The sequence below is a fragment of the Caretta caretta genome, chromosome 8, assembly GCF_965140235.1.
Source record: "Caretta caretta isolate rCarCar2 chromosome 8, rCarCar1.hap1, whole genome shotgun sequence".
NCBI classification, from domain to species: Eukaryota; Metazoa; Chordata; order Testudines; family Cheloniidae; genus Caretta; species Caretta caretta.
Window position 1 is genome coordinate 98,415,880 of NC_134213.1, and position 20,556 is coordinate 98,436,435.

The 20,556-nt window shown below is 39.2% G+C and overlaps 1 protein-coding gene across 1 annotated transcript in view; it reads right to left on the reverse strand.

The window, feature by feature from the left end:
• Window positions 1–25: 25 nt before the first annotated feature.
• Window positions 26–20,556, reverse strand: part of ZFYVE9 (zinc finger FYVE-type containing 9) — a 92,150-nt gene continuing 71,619 nt past the window's right edge. The window contains exons 11-19 of the mRNA XM_048860832.2: window positions 15,968–16,192; window positions 15,161–15,243; window positions 14,461–14,565; window positions 10,260–10,410; window positions 8,766–8,846; window positions 7,302–7,464; window positions 5,603–5,708; window positions 3,373–3,549; window positions 26–2,561 (exon numbers count right to left, since the gene is read on the reverse strand). Coding sequence (XP_048716789.2) covers window positions 2,400–2,561; window positions 3,373–3,549; window positions 5,603–5,708; window positions 7,302–7,464; window positions 8,766–8,846; window positions 10,260–10,410; window positions 14,461–14,565; window positions 15,161–15,243; window positions 15,968–16,192 — 1,253 coding nt within the window. The 3' untranslated portion in view covers window positions 26–2,399. The remainder of the gene's footprint in view (window positions 2,562–3,372; window positions 3,550–5,602; window positions 5,709–7,301; window positions 7,465–8,765; window positions 8,847–10,259; window positions 10,411–14,460; window positions 14,566–15,160; window positions 15,244–15,967; window positions 16,193–20,556) is intronic.

A 20,556-nucleotide genomic window follows, 5' to 3' on the forward strand; every position in this document is an offset into this window, starting at 1 on the left:
CTGACGGGATGAAAACAATACAGTATTTAGTTTTTAATTTCAATAAATTTAATATACAAAACTACATGTTGAAAATAAAAATATAATATGCAGTTTTTGCAGTGTTAACTAACTGAATTTTAAAAGTACAATTTTTTTCTTAAACAGGTACTCATTTTCTTAACAATATGGTAATTTTAAGGTCATTTAAAAGGCTATGATTGAAGCAAACAAGTCAGTCACCAGTCAATAGTGTTTTGCACAACCATAACCCAAACCTAAGTGACTCCTAGGGGTAAGGAAGAGAAGATTGGTTTTTTAGCCTCAATAAGCATAACTTAATGGAACTAAAGTAACTGACACTTCTGCTGTGCAAAACTGGAATAGAGGTTCCAGCAGTAGGATTTTATTGTAGTTGTCAATCAAGAGTTTTCAGACAGAGTTTTACTTACACTCTGTAGACATGTATATCAACACTCAGGAGTGTGCAAAAACAAAATGTGTTGTAGGGAATTTAAAAGTAACTCAAGTCAAACTTAATTACATTTCTTTATAGCAAAACAAATGAAAATGCAGGAAGCCTCTTGGATTGCTGTGTAGGAACTTAAACTTTGATCAGCCAGAAACATTTTAAGAATAGCACATAGCCACCTATTACCAAATGACAGAGGTAAGGTTCATTTTAATATAAACACAAACGAAAAGTCAGATTAAGTGCTCTCCCTGCCAGTGATTGATTTTACTAATTCAGTTGGACCTAGTTCTACAACTCTTCCTTCTGAACATGTCTTGAGGTGGCAACTGGAATTTTCTAGACTATGTGGATAGTTTTACTGTTTTTAAAAAAGCAGTAGCCATTTATTCACGATTCCATTCAGCACCTATGCAGCTATTGTACTGTCCTGTAAAATACATTGTATAGTTTTCCCTTCTCCCAGCTGTTGCTGTCTATTTGCTTGCTTAAAGCACCATATCAGCTGAACTCTAGCTCTGCTGTTCCTTTGTTCTGCTGCAAACACTACACTTTCCACAGTGCAAATTAGTTTCAAAGCAGGATTGACTGATGTCCTCACTAAAATACCACTTTAACAGTGCTTGTCCCCTCCCAAAAAAACACTTTACTGTTGTTTTGTTGGACTTGCCTATTATCTCCAAGAAGAGGGTCCTAACAGTTAAGTAGCAGCTCCTATGCATGCTAAACTAGCTCATTACTCCTGCTTTCAGCTCTTTCCACTTACTAGCCATTTTCTATGGATGGAAATTTGATTTAGTAAGAATGTGGAACCACATTCTTATTAGCTTTTCCTAATGCTGTGTAGCAGAAGTGAGCAGCTGCTTCCCCTGTCAACTGCCCTTCATTTGTAGGTGAGGCCAAGTGCAAGTCTTCTGAGCTGAACTAAAAGCCTCTTTTTTAGCACAACATGCAACAACAGCCACTTTGTGCTTTTGTTATGGGGGTAAGCTTTACATGGTGCTGCTAATATGAAGTGTTAAGTGCAAACTGTATTACATGAAACTAGTGTTACGCTAAAGTCTACACCAATGAGGAGACTTACAAAAGCGCCCTGGGTGGTTTTTTTTTGTTTTTTTTTTTAATAAAGCAGGACCTACTGAGGGAACTGGAATACCATAACCGCACTTTAGGGTTAACTTTTTTTACCTGTGCCAGGTGTATACCATTGACATTCATATAGATTCGTAAACAAAATACAGAATGGCAAAGTTTTTGTAGTTTATAGAAATCCGAGGTGACAATTTTTGTAACAAGTAGGGGAAAGTAAGTATACTAACCTAATATACACACAAAACTGCAAGTTTAAATTATATACTACTGTCAGAGATATGCCCTTACTTTCACTCAGATTGAATGAATGGTCATCTTCATATGCCATATTTTTTGGCTAGGTAACCTTCCCATGCATCTCTCTAGGCATATCCCAAAGTGTCTGATGTACTTCAACCAATAATCTGGTCAAAATAATGTAAACATTACTTTTTAATGTCTACAGAATAACCACAAATGGCATTATGATGAGGTCAGAATGGAGGTCTTGATTGTTTCTTCTTACATGTCCATCTACAAACAGTACAAATCTGACATTTCATCTTTTATTTACGCCCCAGTGATCTTTGCACCCGTTTGAGCATTTAGAATACATGACTGTAATTAAGTCCTTAAATATGAGCATTATTTTTCTAAACAGTAACAGAACTGTATGAGCTGCAAGGATAGCATAAACATTTTGTAGTATAGAAGCTGCCCTGATCCTCTGTTTGTTGACAATGCATAGAAGATTTAGAATTATGGAACAACCCCCCCCCCCATAGTGTTAACAAAAGCTTAATCTTCCAGTTTTAAAGTGCAAATGATTCAGATACAACTGCTGCTGGAACAGGTCTGAACAGAAAATGAAGTCCTCTTATGAGATGTTTTCCAGAATATAAAAGATGAGCTCCATTATGACTGGCCCCTCACTCAACTGACATGCTCCTCCATGAATCACTGGAACTAAGGCACTGTCCAGGTCATTCATGTATTGAGAGGGCAGTGGCTGTCCATTACTCCCAGCTTGATAGCCAACCTAAAAGATACAAAGTGAAAGATTTAAGAGAGGAGCTATTTCACCATGATCTCTGACCATACTGCACGTGATACAATTGCTTTGAGAGTTCAGCTACTGATTTAAGGGGCTCTAGCATGGATATCAGAAGCAGAAAGCACTACCTAATGTGAACTAACAAAAAATGCCCCAAAATGACATGATACACAAAGTGGGTGAGGTAATATCTTTTTATTGGACCAACTTCTATGGTTGGAAGACACACGCTTTCACAGGGCTCTTCAGGTCTGGAAAAGGTAACCAGAGGGTCATAGCGAAATGCAAGATGGGATAGATTGTTAAGCATAAATGGTTAACACATACGCAAGAAAACACTTGAAATGGAGGAGGCAATTAACACCTCTGCAGTCATTGGACAAAGCAGGGTTAGTATGTTACAAATGGTGGTTGTAAGCCTTGAGGAGCCATAAAACCAGTCTCCTTATAGAGACCATGATTTTTTGGTGTCTAGCAGATATGAATTTAAGTTCCAGGCTCATCTTTTGAAAGTGTTGTGCGGGTTTCCTTTGAGGACAAGGACTGACAGGTCAAAATTACATGTTACAGTTACATGAATACAGGAAAGAAAAAAACCAGCCTCTTCCTCTAGAAAAAAATTGATTTTGCAGCATTAAGTGCTAATAGAGTAGCATTTAATGTTGCCAATTCCTAGGCTCCAGAATCAAGCAATATAATGGTTGAACTCTCATGTCCCCTTTTCAGCTCCCCCTCTCCACACCACCAAAATGAGATTACGGACAACTTAAACTAGTAGAAACTGTTTACAACTTACTTGATCCGAGTCAAGTGTAACACGCAGACCTAGCTTAGTCATTCCATCTTCCTTCAATAACTTAAGGTGAGGACAGAGAGCTAAGCAGAAAGCCTTGGCCACATTCTCAGTCAGTCTGCTATGATCTGCTGGGTCACTTAGACCATTATGTTGGTCATCATTCTCCAGAAAAAACACCTGAACAAAAAAAAGGAGTGATCAACATGACCTACCAACCAGCTTTTACAAAAAAGAGCAGCATCAGACTGAGTGTAAAAAGAATATAAAAGACTGTCAATTAATACAGCTACTTAAGGACACTGCTGCCTTAGAAAAATGTTACATGAAGCAAAAAGGTTTTGATCAGCCCTTCACACTATTTGGGGACTTTCTGAAGACTCAAAGAGGAGCTGCTCCCCAGATAGAAGGTCTGCACCTGAGGGTCCTGAGATTGGGGGCACTAGCTGGACTCTGTCCAGGCTCCAGAGCACAGAGACTTGGATTCACCTCACAGCAGTCCTAATAGGTGACCAGGAAGGGGTGCTCACTAGAATCTGTAACAACACAGGGGCTGTCAAATAACTATTTAAAGGTGAAGTTTCACATTTGGTTCCGTTTATAGGATTTAAAATAACTCAAGTCTTCATCAGCATGAGTCCCCATCAATCCGATTTGATAACTGGGGATAAAGGGGTTTAAGAGTTATAAGGATATAGACTGGAATGGTCCTGATCTCTCACTCCTAGATTGATCCCAAAGTGCTCTAGGGACTTTGTATAAAAGGGTGTGCTCCAACTGAATCTAAAATCCCTGTTATGGAAATTCACAATACACCCTAGTAGTATAAGGGCTTCTGCGTGTATGCATTTCCACACTCTTGCCTTAGATAAAAAGACTTTTAAAACCTTATAAGTAAACTAAACGTCCCTTCCACTTCAGAAAATTACACTATCATTTTTGAAGCATGTTGTTATTAAAGTGACTTCAGAATAAATACTGTGTTATGGTAGAAACCCCCGCAATCTGAAAAAAGCCAGAATTTTTTATACAGTTATTAACTAAACATTGCAACATTCCCTCAAATCACCTTGAATGTTGGGAAAAGAATACATGTATGACAAGGGGCACAGCTAAAACTATCCTGGTTTCCCTTCAGCTAACACTAGCAAATTAATTGAAACAGTTTCAAAGAACCATTTAACATTAACACTTCTGTGCTGACAAAAGCCATAGCTCCAGGTCAGTCCTGTAAGTCGAATACCACCATGGCCAATGCTGGGTGACAAAACAAATAACCCAAGTCATTTATACTATGGCACCTTGTTTTTAACTTTTCATACAATTAATCCACTAAGAGTGATCTTTTCCGGTTGTGTTTTTGCTGCCATTTCAGCGCTGAAGTTGCTCCATCCCCAAACTGTTAATAGGTCAATAAAGAGCAAGATTAAGTTTGAGAATTACAAAAAACCCAATCTTTTATAAAAGCAGATTTAAGTTCCTTGGCACTGACAGTTTGCACCACACGGAATGGATAAATGCAGCTTGCAGCTCAAAAGAAATGATATTTAAAAACTGTTTGGGATTTTGTCTCCATTAAAATAAAAGGCTCTTGCTGATTAGAACTTTAAATACAAATACACAGGCTTGTGCCCTTTAGATAATGGAAAGCTACAACACTTTCCCCAGCCCTCAACTTGAGTGCAGATTCTCCCAAAATTCAGTAAAAGTGCAGTAGATGGGATGGCCAGTGATGTGTGGTTACTTATTTCCAGGGCTCTGTAGCACCTCAAGACACATTTCAATGGCATGACATTGCCACTTGTACATTACGCAGTCACTGAAGACTTCCTGGCAGGTGCAAAGTAGGGATATAAAATACGAAACAATTAACTGGAAGCATGTGTCATTAACCCCCATCCCCGGGCCTGCGCCGGCCAGCCAGAGCACCCCTAGCCATGGCAGCCCCAGCCACACCAGCTCCACCCCTTTCCCCTTTAATCAGTTAAACAATTAAACAACATCATTTTAATTGTTTAAACGGTTAACTTTTTTAATGGATATTTACATCCCTATGGAAAAGGCCACTGTTGTTTCCCCATAAATCTTTGCTTTCAGTTTGGTGGGCAGAGCAAGTAGAGTTTGTTTCTCGTCAAAGGGAGGCATTCTGCAGCAGGGGGCTAAGTGTTATAGCTCCTTAGTCACAGAGTACCAAGACTCCTGTTCTTTGTGCAGATTAGGTTTGTTTTCTTACCTCTGTCCACCTAATGACCTTTCCATTTGCTTTATACTCTGAGCCATGAAATATCTTCACACTGGTTATAGACTCCATGGATTTGCCATCAATGGGGCTTATAACACTAGAAAGAGGAAGGGAAAAACAGTTTTAAGTTAGCAGAATGCCTCCAAACACTAAATGCCATCATATAAAAGCTGATTTCAAATTTGGCCATCTGAGTAGATTTGCAGAACAGAGGACATTGTAAAGGAAAACCTCATATAAGGGTTGTAAAGGGCACTTATTTTGACTTACCTGGATTCTCAAAGTGACCCCACTGCAGGTTATTTCAAAAGTGAGCACTCTGCAGTTTAAACTGCCATACAGTGACTAGACACATTTGCTAAAAGGGACAAACACTAACTATCCCAGAAGGGAGCTCTCCAGAGAAAGATCTCTTTCAGTGTACCAAACACAATGATACTGAATATCATCGCTAATTCCAGTTGTGGAGGTGTGAACTAGTGCATGGATCTCAGCAGTAATCAGGCTTTTTGAAATTGTCTTCCTGCTGTGTTGAGAGTTTACCCCAGATAATTACAATGGAGACAGATGAAAAGTGCAGTGCTTTCTGCCACATCACACAGGAAAACAATCAGATACAGTATCTAGACTTGAAATCCTACTAGACTAGGTGGACTTGAGGCTGGGGAGTACAGAGGTAGCTTGCATTAGGTCTGCAATAGCCTTATATTTGACCTGTGACCTCACAAGGGATTGATGAGCTCTCCACATATGGAACATGCAGAAACCTATGTAGATTTATTACACAGTGATTGGAATTTTATTTATTTATAAATATCAAACCAAACAGTACAATTCAGTCATGTCTAAAATGTTATTTACACTGAATTTAACAGAACAAGCAGCCTAACTAATGCCCTGAAATGGCCACTTCTGTGGGACTACACAAACAGTCCCAAACACATGTGAAATGTCTTTACCTTAAGAACGGTCTCCTTTTCTAGGCTGCTGCTACTATCTATGTTTCTTCGAGTTTTCAACCTCACCCACCACACTGCATGCTTGAATTGCCATGTACTCGCCATCTTGCATTGATTGTCAAGGTTCCAGATTCAAGGTTATAGATTCACTGCTGCTGTCCAGCATGTATCAGATTTTACCTACACCACTACTGAATGTGAGCTTAGTGGAAGGAATAAGAAACTTTCCTAGCGTGCGAGATTCAGCACTCAAAAATTAGCAGCTAGATGGCCTTTTATAACCAGTATAATGGTTTAAAATAACTGGAAATTTGCAATAGCAGAAATCTTTCTGTAGCCTTGATAACTTTCTAAACTGATGCACTGAAGTTCTATTTACCTCCGCCCCATTTTAATAACGATAAAAAGGTATGATCTCTCAAACTAATGGTGCAATTTTGCAAGGGGCTAAGCCCCTTCAATCCATACTGACTTGAGGAAGTCACTCTTTATCTTTCAGGATCAGCTCCTCAGAGTTTTAACAAACATATAAGTCAATCACTGATTACTCTTCCTTTATCTTGTCACAAATGTAATCTGAGAAACTTGGAGCACTCTAAAAATCACAAAGCATGTGGATTCTTCTTCATGGATAGAACATGCTGTTAGTAAGCTATAGAGACACACAGCAGCAGACAAAACAGAGCCAAATTAACACTGTAGAAGTGTCAAGGGATTATTCATCTACTCACCCCTTGTTAAAGTTTTTGTCATCTTCCACCCACTGAATATGAACATGTTCCTGAGGCTCTTCAGCATCTACTTTGCCACAAGTAATAGTGAAGTCTTTCATCTCTCTCAGAGCCTGCCTCAAGGAGTCCATGTTCTCAGCAGTTATCTGGACCATTACACCATCTAAGGAATCAATAATCATCATCATCAGAAACAACCAACAGCCACATTTAAGAAAGAACATTCAGAACAGAGCTAAAACCATTCTTCCTGTTACGATTCAATGTCAACGTGCAATATCTATTTGAAAGGCCATAAGTAATAACGCTATAGAAAGCTGTTGGTTTAGTAGCATTCCCATGTAACGTTTATGAACATGGCCTGGAGGACGTACCAGTGGAAGCTGAAGTCTACTTACAGAACAGATTCAACCTTAGCAATGGCAACAATGAGTTTATGCACACAGCCCTGCCACTGCACTGCACCCCTGTTCTGGAGATCGCACCTCAAGATATGAGAGGTAAACGATCATGATCATTCAAATATTTGACCTCCAATGAGATTAGCAAGAAGGACTCAAGCAGTAGCAGTGTTTTTTGTGATGCGGACACTTGCCCACCAGGAATCCCACCACGGCCAGCAACTCATTTCACGCAGGCTGTTAAACAAAAATAAGTCACAGCTTTTGGATATTACCAGCCTGAATAAACGGTGTTTCCACAAGTAACTTGGTAACGAACAGTTCCATAAAACAGCAAGTTACTAATTCCTTGAGGTATCCCAACTCCCCAGCTGATGAGTTTCCAACTCTGCATCCTGAACTAAAAACAGATAATTTCTGGTTTAAGTAAAGAATGTACCAGAACAACATATACTCAGCCTTGTTTTAATGTGGCACTTTTAAAAGCCATGACCCTCCCCAAAAAATATAGGAGAGAGTGCACAAACTGGAGAATCAGCTCCATCATCGGACTCTGTTGGCAAAGGAAGAATGAACTATGGGGACACAACCCAGTCTGGACAACCTTGACCTTTCACGCTGTCACCTGACGATGTACTAGGATACAAACCTCAGAAATTTATAAGCTTGCCCACTGCAAGGCTATTAAATGAACAGGCTAATGCACAGCACGGCTTCATCTCTTGCTATGGAGATAAACTCCAAGTTTTTTATGCTTGCAATTTTCTACTTCAGTCAAGGATTGTAAGCTCTGATCCCCAGCACAGGAACCAAGTATTTCATATCTACCCTAATTTTCTTGTACTGGTGTCCCAGGGCATCTGGACTAGTTATTCTCATTTTCTCAGTTAAATTAAGTTACAGGCCGTAATGAAAAACTGTGTTTAGCTAAAGAGTGAGATAACACTGAGTAACCAGCGTGATTCTCAAATACCCAGGGCACAAGAACTAAGCTGTGCACACTGCTCAAATATAGTTATCAGGAGGGAAGCAATGTACTTTGAGCAAGCTGTTCATTCCTTACCTTCTACAATGCTGGACTTGGCAAGGTAGCCCGAAGAGGATTTTAAAGCTCCACTGAACACAAAGAAGCTGGCACCAGTCACTGCAATAACAAGACTGATTTTAGAGAGGCTCTTGTCAAAGCAATGCCTTATGCAAGAATCAGGTATTGTAGCTGTATCATCCACAGAAGACCTAATAACCTAAATAAGGAATTATGTAGCACAAAGTTATTATGATTCCAGTGTGTATCAGATGCTTGGGCAGCAAGGGTGCCCTTGTCTGATGATATTCTAAACTGGATGACAATTTTTGCCAACCTTAAAGAATGTTAATATTTAATTAGTTTCTTTTTCACTAAGAATGAGGGGTCTGTTTTAGGGGTAAACATGCACATTATGACCTTTAAAAAGTCCTCATGCGACTAGAAACAATCTTACTTGGGCTTTTTGCTGATGACATTGTACTACTGACCAGTCAGAAGGGGAGTGGCTCAAATTTTCTAAACTACCTACAAGACAGCTTAAAAGCAAAAGCCCTTGGAATGGCCATTGTGTTTCCAATACAACAAAGGAGTTCCTTGAAATCCATCCTCCCATGCTCTAGTACAGAAGATACTACTTAGAAATTAGTGCCAGCCCTAAAAGAACCGACGTGCCAACACATATGCTGAAATTGTGAGTGAAGATCATGAATGTTCAGGGTTAGAAACGTATCTTTTTTTGTACTCATTTGGAGACATCATAGAGCTTCTAACATAAGATTATCAACTCTGACATGAAGTCTGGTTAAAAAAAAAGCTCTAACATTTTAATTCTTAAAATGCTAAGTTGCTATTGCATCATTTCACCTGGTCTTAACAAAAAATAAAGCCTGAAAATCAAATGGTCTAATTAACATACATACAGAAAGCTCTTGCAGCTCTCGGTGAGGAGGGGTTAGGTACATAAAGGCCAGATCTGTATTATAAATGTACATTGGTATAACTACGTCCCTGAGGGGTATAAAAACCTGCTTTATTTTATGTCAGTTATGTGAGGCCCTTGAACTCCTGGCAAGCTGCCAACTCACATCTCAGCTGGACAAATACTGAACACCAACAGTAACCATAGAGAGGTGTGATCTGAAAAATCCACATCAACAGTACGCAATACTTCAAACACCAGATTAAACTGTGGACACTGAAAAGGAGTGCCAGGAGGATGGGCAGGGTAATCCAGAGGCAAATAGGGCACTTTCTTATTATTCACACATTTGCATTGGGCCTTCCCATTATGCCACATGTATGGAAGCCACGCCCCCATCAAGTCCTAGGAGCTCTCTAATCATACAATAATAACTGGTTTCTGTGCAAAATATTAATTTCAGAAGGTCCATGAATTAAAAACAAAACCTGTTTTGGCATATTTACAAAGTAATATGCTTTAATGGCAGCACAATAGACAAAAGAAAGTCATGCAAGATGCTCTGGGTGGGAAAAGCCTCCATCTGCTCCCTTAGATCAGTCCCATCTCACCCTTTCTTGGCTGATTATGAATACTGATGGCCTGCGTCTGGTAGTTCCCATCATCATTCTGGACACACACTAGGTGAGAGTCTGCTTTCTCATTGAAGCATGCTCCCCCAGCTAGAACATGCTCATTAGATTTGTTCATGGCTTTCATCATCTGCAAACAAAAAGAAAGTTTATCACTTTCATTTAGCCTTAAATCCTGCACATGGATTATTAGCATAAACAGTGGCTTTAATCTGGTTGAAGAATCTTATTAGAATGTATCCAACTGGGACACCTTTGCAAAGACTAGCAAACTTAGTGACAACCCTCACAGCATAAAGTTTTCAGAAGCACCTATGGCCCATTTTCAAGAGTGCCTAAATCTCACTGAAAGTGGAATTTAGGAGCGTAAGCATGTAAGATTAATTGTGGAGACAAGGTGGGTGAGGTAATCTCTTTTATTGGACCAACTTTTGTTCATGAGAGAAACAAGCTTTCAAGCTCTCACAGAGCACTTCTTCAAGTCTGGAGTGTGTAAACTCTGTACACTCAAAAGCTGGTCTCGACAACAGAAGTTAGTCCAATAAAAGAGATTACCTCACCCCTTGTGTCTCTAATATCTTGGGACCAACATAGCTAAAACACTACTGCATATAAGATTAATTATAACATCCTCTCAATGAAACCCCAAAAAGCAAGGAAAATATCACGTTATGGGACACTTCTTAACAGTAGCCTTGTGCTCACATTTTCACTGACAGCACTAGACACCACACACTGTCTTCTGTCTCCAAGTGAAAAGGAAGCCCATTACACACAACACATTAATCTCCCACTCAGTACAACACAAAACCTTACTTACAATGTCAGCAAATATTCAACACTCACATATATGCACAGGTTAAGTGTGGTGTGTTTTGGGGGGGGAGAAATGAGATCATAGTTAAGGTTTTGTATTACTGTAGTGTGTTTCATTACTGGTTTCAGCACCTCATGTTCCAAAGGTAAGACTTTAGTGAAATGGGAGCCACCTTTACCAAGGGTACCGTTTGCCCTCAGTCCCATTAGAAACAACATGGCAGCCTCACTTTCACATGGCAAGGCATTAGCGAAATGACAGGCATCTGTACAGCGGGCAGGAATAACTTCAATGCAACTGGATTTCTTAAGTCCCAGTGAAAGTTAGAGGAAATGACAATCATTTTGAGTACTGGAAAATGATGAGTGTAAAGGTAAAGACAGGATAAAGTAATTGTTAATAACTTTGCTTAATTACAAGCACGTCTCCAAATATAGCCCAGGCATGAGATTTCAATAGTTTTAACTGGACAGTCTGAATGATACAAACCAGTCTTCAGTTAGAACAGGGGGTGAAAAAAAATGTTCTCAAAAGTCTCATGTTTAAAAACAGATTGAGACTCTCCAGAAAATTCGATTTTTTCTGTGCTGTAAATTTTGAGGAAGATACATTGTATTCTTCACATAAACAAGAGGCTGAATCCCTGCTTCAAACAGAAAACTGAACCCAACCTAATACAGAGGTGCTGATAAACCTTTTTACGACAGGCATTTCCGCAAGGTTCAGTTTAGCACAGTTAGCAAAGAGTACAAAACTGAAGATAACAAATACATAAACACTGGACAAAAGGTTAAACCATACTGAAATTAACTACCATATATTGTGTATTGCATATACAATCTTCAAGTACAATAGATTTAGATCCATACCGGCTGAAATGGGGACTTTTTTCCCCTTCACAATGGTATTCAAGAATTAATACACCTTATAATTCAGTTACTAGCCTTCCTGTATCTTTCCGCCTCAGTAACTCCATCTTTTCAAATCTCATCTAAAAATAGCTCTTCCCATTGCCTATATACATATTTTCACTCTCCCTTGCTATTATTACCATTCTAAAGCACGTTGGAATGCATTTTGTATGGAAAACCTGGTATGAAATGCTGTTATATGAAACCTTATACAAAATGCAGCATCTGCTCTGATGCTATAAGAGCTTTTAAAAATGCCATTCTACACAGGAAACACCTTGATAAGGGCTCTTCGAGTCTGAAAAAGTGATACGTTTTAGGCACAACTCTTATAAGGCAATTGCTTGTTCTCTTAAAGGAATACATATTACTTCTTGAGAGCCAGTATGGTCTGAATACAGAACTGGGAGCTAGAAGCTCCTCAATTCTACTCCTGGCTCTGTCATGGCCCCCTGTATGCCTGTGGGCTTGTCATTTAGCTGCTGTCTCAGTTTCCCAATCTGTAAAATGAGTATAATACTATATCCCTCTCACTGATGCAGTGTAAGTGCCCCTCCCCTCACATACTCTCCTTTCCTCAGGTCTCCACCCAGCATCCCATTGGGGCTAAAAGGTTTACATTCAATGCATCCTCTTGATGCATCAAGGCATTCCTTGCTACATCGATGCATGTGTCAGGAGAAGTATCCTCAGAGATCCTAGCCCCTCCAGAGACTGGGTGGTGGACTCCGGTTGCCCCTACCCCGTCCTTGAAGAAAAAAAGATTAAATGCATAAAGCTCTATTTACAACATTAATGTTACAAATGTAAACACAAGAGGTCAAGAACTGCAAAATTTAGCATTGTAGCAACAGTTACATTTTGGATTATTAATTAGACAAAATTCAAATTAAATTTAATATATATATATAGTTGACAAAGTTAATATTATTTGAGAATTTGAACCCTAGCATTTCTTGAGTTGTGTGTTCAAAATTGCAATGGTTACTTTATATTAACAATACCTTTTGAAATTGAATTTGACTTTCTTACCTTCCAGGAGTTATCTGTTCCTATTTTACATTGGTTCAAATAATTGTATAGCTCAAACTCTCAAATTTAGTCATACTTCAACCATTATACATTTAAACTAAGAGAGGTTAGTCTAGAAATTATTTTTAAACTAAGTTCTTCCATATATTTTGTTCAATAATCCACTGAATTCAGGGCTTCCCTCCAGAGAAATAGACAATTCTAGTTTGACTCCAAAATCAATTTTTAACTTTATTATGAACCACATTGCATCCTACAATTTCAAGACTTCACTTCATCAGATAAGTTCTGCAGTGCTTGTGGAATCTTGATATCTGCTCTGTTTTAACAGAACTGTGGAGGGACTGGTCCTGAGCAACCCCTATTAGTTTTTCCTCAAAAATTCAAATTTGGTGATCCCCTTATATCCATAACCCAGAAGCTGTTTGTTCAGGTATTTTTTTCAAGTGATCTATCAGCAGGATATCAAAGGGCTAATCCTAGTCTAGTGCCCAGATTCATATGTTGTATCTATACAAAATTCTCTGTTTGCAAATCTCTCTAGTGCTTGCAGGAATCTACCTGGACAAATAATTTCTCTTTGAAAGAATTAGTACAAATGCATGCTTTTCTCCAATTGATGCTCCATCTCTATTTGGCAAGAAACATTTAGTATCAAAATCCATTTCTCTCCTATTCTGTATTCCATTCTTATTTGGTGCTATATCATAGTTGAAAAGCATAAGACTGACTCCTGTCTCTGCTACTGATTTCCTTTAAAACCTCAAGGAGATCATTTGTCACTAGCCCTTTAGATATGTCACCACTGAATTATCACCTTTCCATTCTTTGGTCCCCAATATTGTTCAAATCACTCAACTATGATTGTCACTCAGCAGTTTGACTGTCAACATCAACTAAGTCTAAAAGACAGCTGAAGCTTTTCTCATGCAATTAAATCGAACTCTTATTTCAAATGTACAGAGATATATTTTGCACTAAAATCGACAAAGAGCCAACAAATACTTTCACAAACACTATGAACACCCAATATGTACTTGGAGAAAGTTCATTTTTTCCAGGCTTCACACCCATACAGCATGTGTTATTTAACGGATTCATTTACTCAAATCAGAATAGTATGTGCAACTCTCTAACCCCAGATTTTCAACTAATTGCATTTGAAGTATATTTAAAAGTAATAACCTCTGTATAAGAGCAACTATCCATTATTTTTAACTAATGCCACATTGAATTGATCTGTGCATAACTCATTTCTGTAGGCAATTCATATATAAAAAATATATACGTAATACATTTATAGTTTAATTCTGAGGCAGTTTTCACTGGCAGTGGCAAACACAATAAATTCCTTTGGACCCAATCCCTCTTATCTTTAAATTGTACTAGACTAAACATATATATTTACTCTAAGTATTACCTCATTATATCTGTTGCTGGGGATTTTGATGCTGGTTTTTCTCACTTCCATATCAACCACTAAACCTTGGACCACTGGCAATGTATACTGGTAATTTCTGAAGTCCTTGTGTTTTAGAGGAACAAAGAAGTGAAACAACGTAGTCATTAGTGATACAGAGTAGCTCTCCTTTCAGAAAGAGACGAAGGTACAGAACTATTAAATAGAAGTATAATGCATAAAATTTAATATTCTCCTGACTATATTACTCTATATAGGAAAATTTTCTCTGCATTCTGCTAGATGAGACAGAGACCTCAGATTCAGCGGGAGTGAGAGTAAGTCATGTTCCCTACACTTTAGAATTAACAAGTTAGCTCCAGCTGGAACTTTCTATAATCACAGAATTATGACTACATTTTTGAAGAGTGGTCTGAGCAGCTAAATTTAGATCCAGATCCAAAAATATACAGCTGTTTAAGACCCAGAGTTTTGATTTGGGCAATCATTAATATTTATTGCATCATCAAAAGTTGCTGTCTGATATCTAGATTAGACAATAGGACACCACCCAAATAACACAATACCAGTATTTCCTTATCATAGTGTTTTGAAAGTTAGTTACTATACAAATAAATTAAGATAATCATAGTACAACACTCCCCTTTTCTTCCATATATAAAGATAGAACAAATAAACAAAAACCCCACTCATCACTTACTGCAAGAAGATTCATAATTGTGTGTCCAGTCTCCCCAAACAATGGCTTACGAAATCTGACGCTGAAAAGTGGGCATGGATAAACTAGGAAAATTTTTAAAAATGAATAATCAGATTCAAACTCACCTATTGAAAGGTTATGTAAAAAACGGACTGAATCTAAGCCTCTTCATATAGGAACATTTCAACAGAAGGACTAAAAGTACATTTCTGACATGCCAATGACAGCAAAATATCTGCTTTTCCGGTAGCCAAATATGGACAGTGCCATTCTGGGAATATTTTATGCCAGTTTTAGACTTTGTCCAACTAAAGAACTCTCTGTAGCCTGCTGTCATCAGCTGGTACTGCCTTTTTATAAAGTACTGTAAGTTAGTTTCACCTGCATATATATTACCATTTTTTAGATTAGCATAGTTGAGAAACCTAAAAACTAAAGAGAAGCCTCCATTTCACTAAGCATGTAATGAATTTCACAGTATCAAAAGCAGCTTTTTGCCCTAAATAGAATAACTGCCTCAGACTTACCATGTACTGTTCTTCTATTTTAGGTCACAGGTTGTGTTACCAGGACCTCAGTTAATTGTTAGCTGGTTAATAGTTTTAATTGTAGCTAAAAAGTTTTAGGTCATATGACTGACCTAGTAAAGTATCTATCTACAGGCACAATCACTGGGGTTGTGGTTAGTGGGGCACATTCCCCACAATCACTATTCCTGTATATCTGATGTACATAACCACAGCACTCAGAAATGTCACCCAAACACAGACACAGGTTACTAGAGTTAAGAGAACACAGGCTACTTACGTCTGTATTCAGCTCCAAGTCTCAGCATCAGTCGGATGGGGAACACTTTAGCCCAGGGAGTCTCCCATTTCTGAACGAGAATACCAAACAAGTAGGGCGGAGTTGGGAGCACCAGGTCCTGCAGTGACTGATATGTAGATGTCACATATAAAAATCCACCATGTTCCTTACTGCCAAGAAAACTCTGGCTGAAAAAGGAGTGTCCCAAGCTGCCCACGACATTACCTAGGAACCATGAAGTTCATTATTTTACTGCCCTAAAGTCTGCACCAAAAAATTCACTAACTTGTTTTAAAAGAGAAAAATAAGATTAAACACACACTTTTCTTCCTGGAATTACATCCTTAGTTAACTCCCATTAGTCACATTACAGAATGAAAATACCTGCTACCCAAGAACATTCAAGTTACCCCTTATTCTACAGTATCTCTGTGCTGGAATTTCCACCCCAGACTACAGATGCATCCAAAAATATTGGGAAGGCAACAGATTTGTTCAACCATTGCAAATTATACCAATCCTTGAAACCAAATTTAGAAAAGTTTTACACATTCAATAAGCGATTCCCACATCATGTCAAGCTTTGTGCTCTGCTGCATCAGTGGTGTCCCTCATTTTGGGTTTCCCAAGCATCTTAGAGGTCAATGTGATGCAACTAGGTCTTAAAGCTTAAAAACGTAGGGCTTGTCTACACTTAAAATGCTAGAGTGGCGCAGCTGCAGCGCTTCACTATCTAAGCCAACAGGATGGATTCTCCCTTCAGCGTAGGTAATCCACCTCCCCAGGAGGCAGTAAGTAGGCCGCCAGAAGAATTCTTCTGTAGACCTAGCGCTGTCTAGATAGGGATTCAGGTCTGTTTAACTATGCCACTAAGGGGTGTGGATTTTTCACACTGCTGACCGATGTAGTTAAATCAACCTAATTTTCTAGTGTAGATGGGGTCTTAGAAAAATAAAAGCAATTCTGCTCCACTTAATATCCACTTGTGACATGTGCAACCATGAGTCTTGAAATGTTTATGAGGCCAGATTTGTAGGAGCACATACACAAAAGAGCATACATTCATTTTGGTATTTGCCTGATTTAGGTCCATGCATGTGTGTAAATCAGGGATTGTGCACACAGCTACATAGGCACCTCAATTTTTACATGCACATCAGGGGATAGATTACATGTTTACTATGCTATCGAGTCATACTTAGAGAAAAAGACAGTTACTTTGATATGCACCTCAAGTATGAATGGAGCTTGCTTTCAATTTTGTTATTCATGTGCAATTCAAGAGGTGTATTACACTGAGATTAAGGATCCACTGAAAGTTTGGCTTCCACGGTGCCTAAGGCTATAAAAACCCCTAACAGAAAATCTGTTTTCAGTTCTTTCATGACCTTACATGGAATCTCCAATGCAGAAACTGGACACGTTTGTTTAATGAATCAGGTCCTCAGATGCTGCTACTTGAAAAAGGAAGAAAGTTTTGTGGCAAAACAGCACAAATACATTTGGCCAAATCAGTAACGTCTGTTTTTTTTAATTTTACACAAACGGATACAGTACCCGCATAAACATTCTGAAGATCTGGGTCAGTTGAAGAATTACATAAGAGTGTTTAGTTTAATTTATGTAAATTGCAGCTGAGACGGATACAGGAGAAATATCACTAATTCTAAATCGAAATTCTATTCTTTGATCCTAATAAGCAAAAATTTTACTGATGGAATCGTTTTATGAACTAAAGTTGATTAGATAATTAAGAAAACATTTAACAAAATGTTATTACTATCCACAATCAAGAGATGCATCCTGATCATTCATTTTGGCAAACACAAAATTCTTTCCCCCTTTTTTAAACAGAGTGTAAGTGGATGCAAGTGTTGTTGAAAGGTGCTGGCAGGCCTTGAGACTGACCTCTATCTACAAAATAGGTACAGCAAGGATTGTGAAAGCACAAGGAAATGTTTCCACATGTACTTCAACTCCATTGACTGGGGTGACCACCACCTGAGGGGAGAGAAGTTCAGTCTCCCTGGCTCATTTAATCCTTGGCTTTTCTGTTGTAAGAATATAACTAGCTATGCAACATTTAAACAAAGCTTTGATTAAAACATCAAGTAGTAACACACACAGCTCGTGTACACAAAATACACTAATGTGCTTCCCTTTATTGAAGGGCACAACAAGGTTTAAATAATGTATGGAGACATCTGGTAACATTTCTCATCCTTACTGAATGTCAGAATTCGTGTTTTATTAATTTAGGATTTACAAAGGCAACACATGCTGCTCTTAGGGAGGGGAGATCACACTTCATGGAGGGGACTGTGATCTGGCCTTCATGCCATCTCTGGAGACCCAAGAGGAATCTTGGCACCAATCTCTTCGATCTGGAGCAGTGGTTCTCAACCTATTTACCATTGTGGGCTGAATATGCAGCTCTCTGTATGTTATGTGGGTCACATCCACACAATATATATATAGTACCCGAATGGCCTTGAGGATGTCACATGGGCCGCAGCTGTGTGCTGATTGGTCCACAAGCGGCCCACAGGTTGAGAACCACAGGTCTGGAGGCATCCATGCTGAAGGCCTGCTCTTCTGCAACTATTCCAGGGCTTTCTTTATTCCAGTAGCATGGCCGACTTGATAAGTGTGCTCCTGCTGGCTGACCTACATGTGTACATTCCCTCCCTTCTGAGAGAGGAACAGAGAGAGTGTCAAGGGGAAGTTAACTGCCCTCTAAAAAGTAGTAGTTGCTGCTGAATTTCCTCCACAAGTGTCAGCGGGTCTGCTACGCGAGATCGCTGTGCAGGCATTGATCTCAGTCTCCACACGTCTGCTACAGCTGTCCGTGCCTCTGAAGCCCACAGTCCCCTCATTGACTACTGTTAATTTAAGGCAACATTCATGTTCATTTTAAAGCAGTTACTAATGCTTTGCTCCATGCCACACAGTTGAGAGGAACACTGGGTCTTAAGTTAGTAAAATCTCAGTCACATCGAAGTAGCTATATCGACACTCAGAACGGTAGATGTGGCAGCCAGTTACAAGGCTTCTTGATTTTGTTATGAAACAGCCTAAAGCCATTTTCAAATAACTACAAATTACAGTGCGTGAAAAATACTTAATGCTACTACAATTTTATCTGGCAAAGGAAGGGTTAACCAACAGTAGTTTGGAGGAAGTCCCTGGATCAACTCACTTCCGAAGGCTCCAAGTCACACTGATTCTCTCTGAAGTCAGGGCTGGACATGGTTCTGCTCCAAGAGTCTCACCTGAGGGCGACACAAGATGTTCCTCTCTTGCCCTCATGGACCAAGGGCACTGTCTCTGCAGCTCTCCCAGGCCAGCACAATCATCGTATGTTCCTTTCTCTATAGGTCCCTAGGAGTTTGGGCTTACAGCTTATTAGTAGGGCATGTCTGTAAACAGAAGCCTCATCTCACTGCCTCCTGCAGCTAAGTACAGGAATCCTAACTCTTTGCATAGGAAATGTCAATCTGTTGCGGCTGATTCTGAAATGGCAATGTTTCCAAAGGATAGGACTTATGAACAAGCAAAAAGTGTTCAGTCCTTGGTATATCCCTGTACCAATCCATTTGGAATTCTGGAGGGGGAAAGCAGAAAGGCAAACCCACTTCAATGCAACTCTTGCTTTTTTCAGTGTGATTTAACCTTTTTTGGACCAAAATTCAGAAACTGTGAACATTGTTATTAATGTTGCTTTACTGGCTCTCTTTTTTAACACTGGTCCTAATCCTGCAAGGTGCTGAGCACTCATTTCCCCAATGCAAGTTGAAGGCGCACAGCATCTCACAGGAGTCACTCAGTAGGATCATGTCTTCAAGTTAAATTTGAGTTTTACGCACACGGATGTGTTAGAAATCTACATTGTGAAATTACTGCAAATACTATCGTCTAGAAACTTTCACCCCATTTAAAAAAGAACTCTCAAAGGTTAAAAAGGAAAAACACTCTAACCAGTTAAGCATATTGTGACAAACTGTACCCCTGTATTTACCCCTTGCACACTATTGTAATAATCTTTATACAAAGTATGCTTTGTGAGGTATCATTTGAAAACTCAAAACGTGCTGATCATTATTGTCCTGATAAAATATGTGTAGCAATAATGTATGTAAACTTATACGATTCCACTGTATGGTGTTACTAAGGGCTTGTCTTCACTACCAGGGAGACACTGCTGCAATCAATGCAGCAGGTGTCAATTTAGCAGGTTTAGTGAAGACCCGCTAAATCAACGGCAGGGCACTCTCCGGTCGACTCTGGTACTCCAGCTCCCCAAGAAGAGTAAGGTAAGTTGACGGGAGAGCGTCTCCTGTTGACGCAGTGCAGTGAAGACACCAGGGTATGTCGACCTAAGCTACGTTGACTCCAGTTATGTTATTCACATAGCTGGAGTAGTGTAACTTAGTTTGATTTACCCCACTAGTGAAGACAAGGCCATAAACATCTTCCAAGTCTGGGGAGTGGCCAAACCAGTTCTTCAGAGACAAAGGCGCAGGCTTATGCCTCAGCCAGGTGTAAACAAGGTCAATGGACCATTACCTGCTAAGTAGCTATTCACTGGC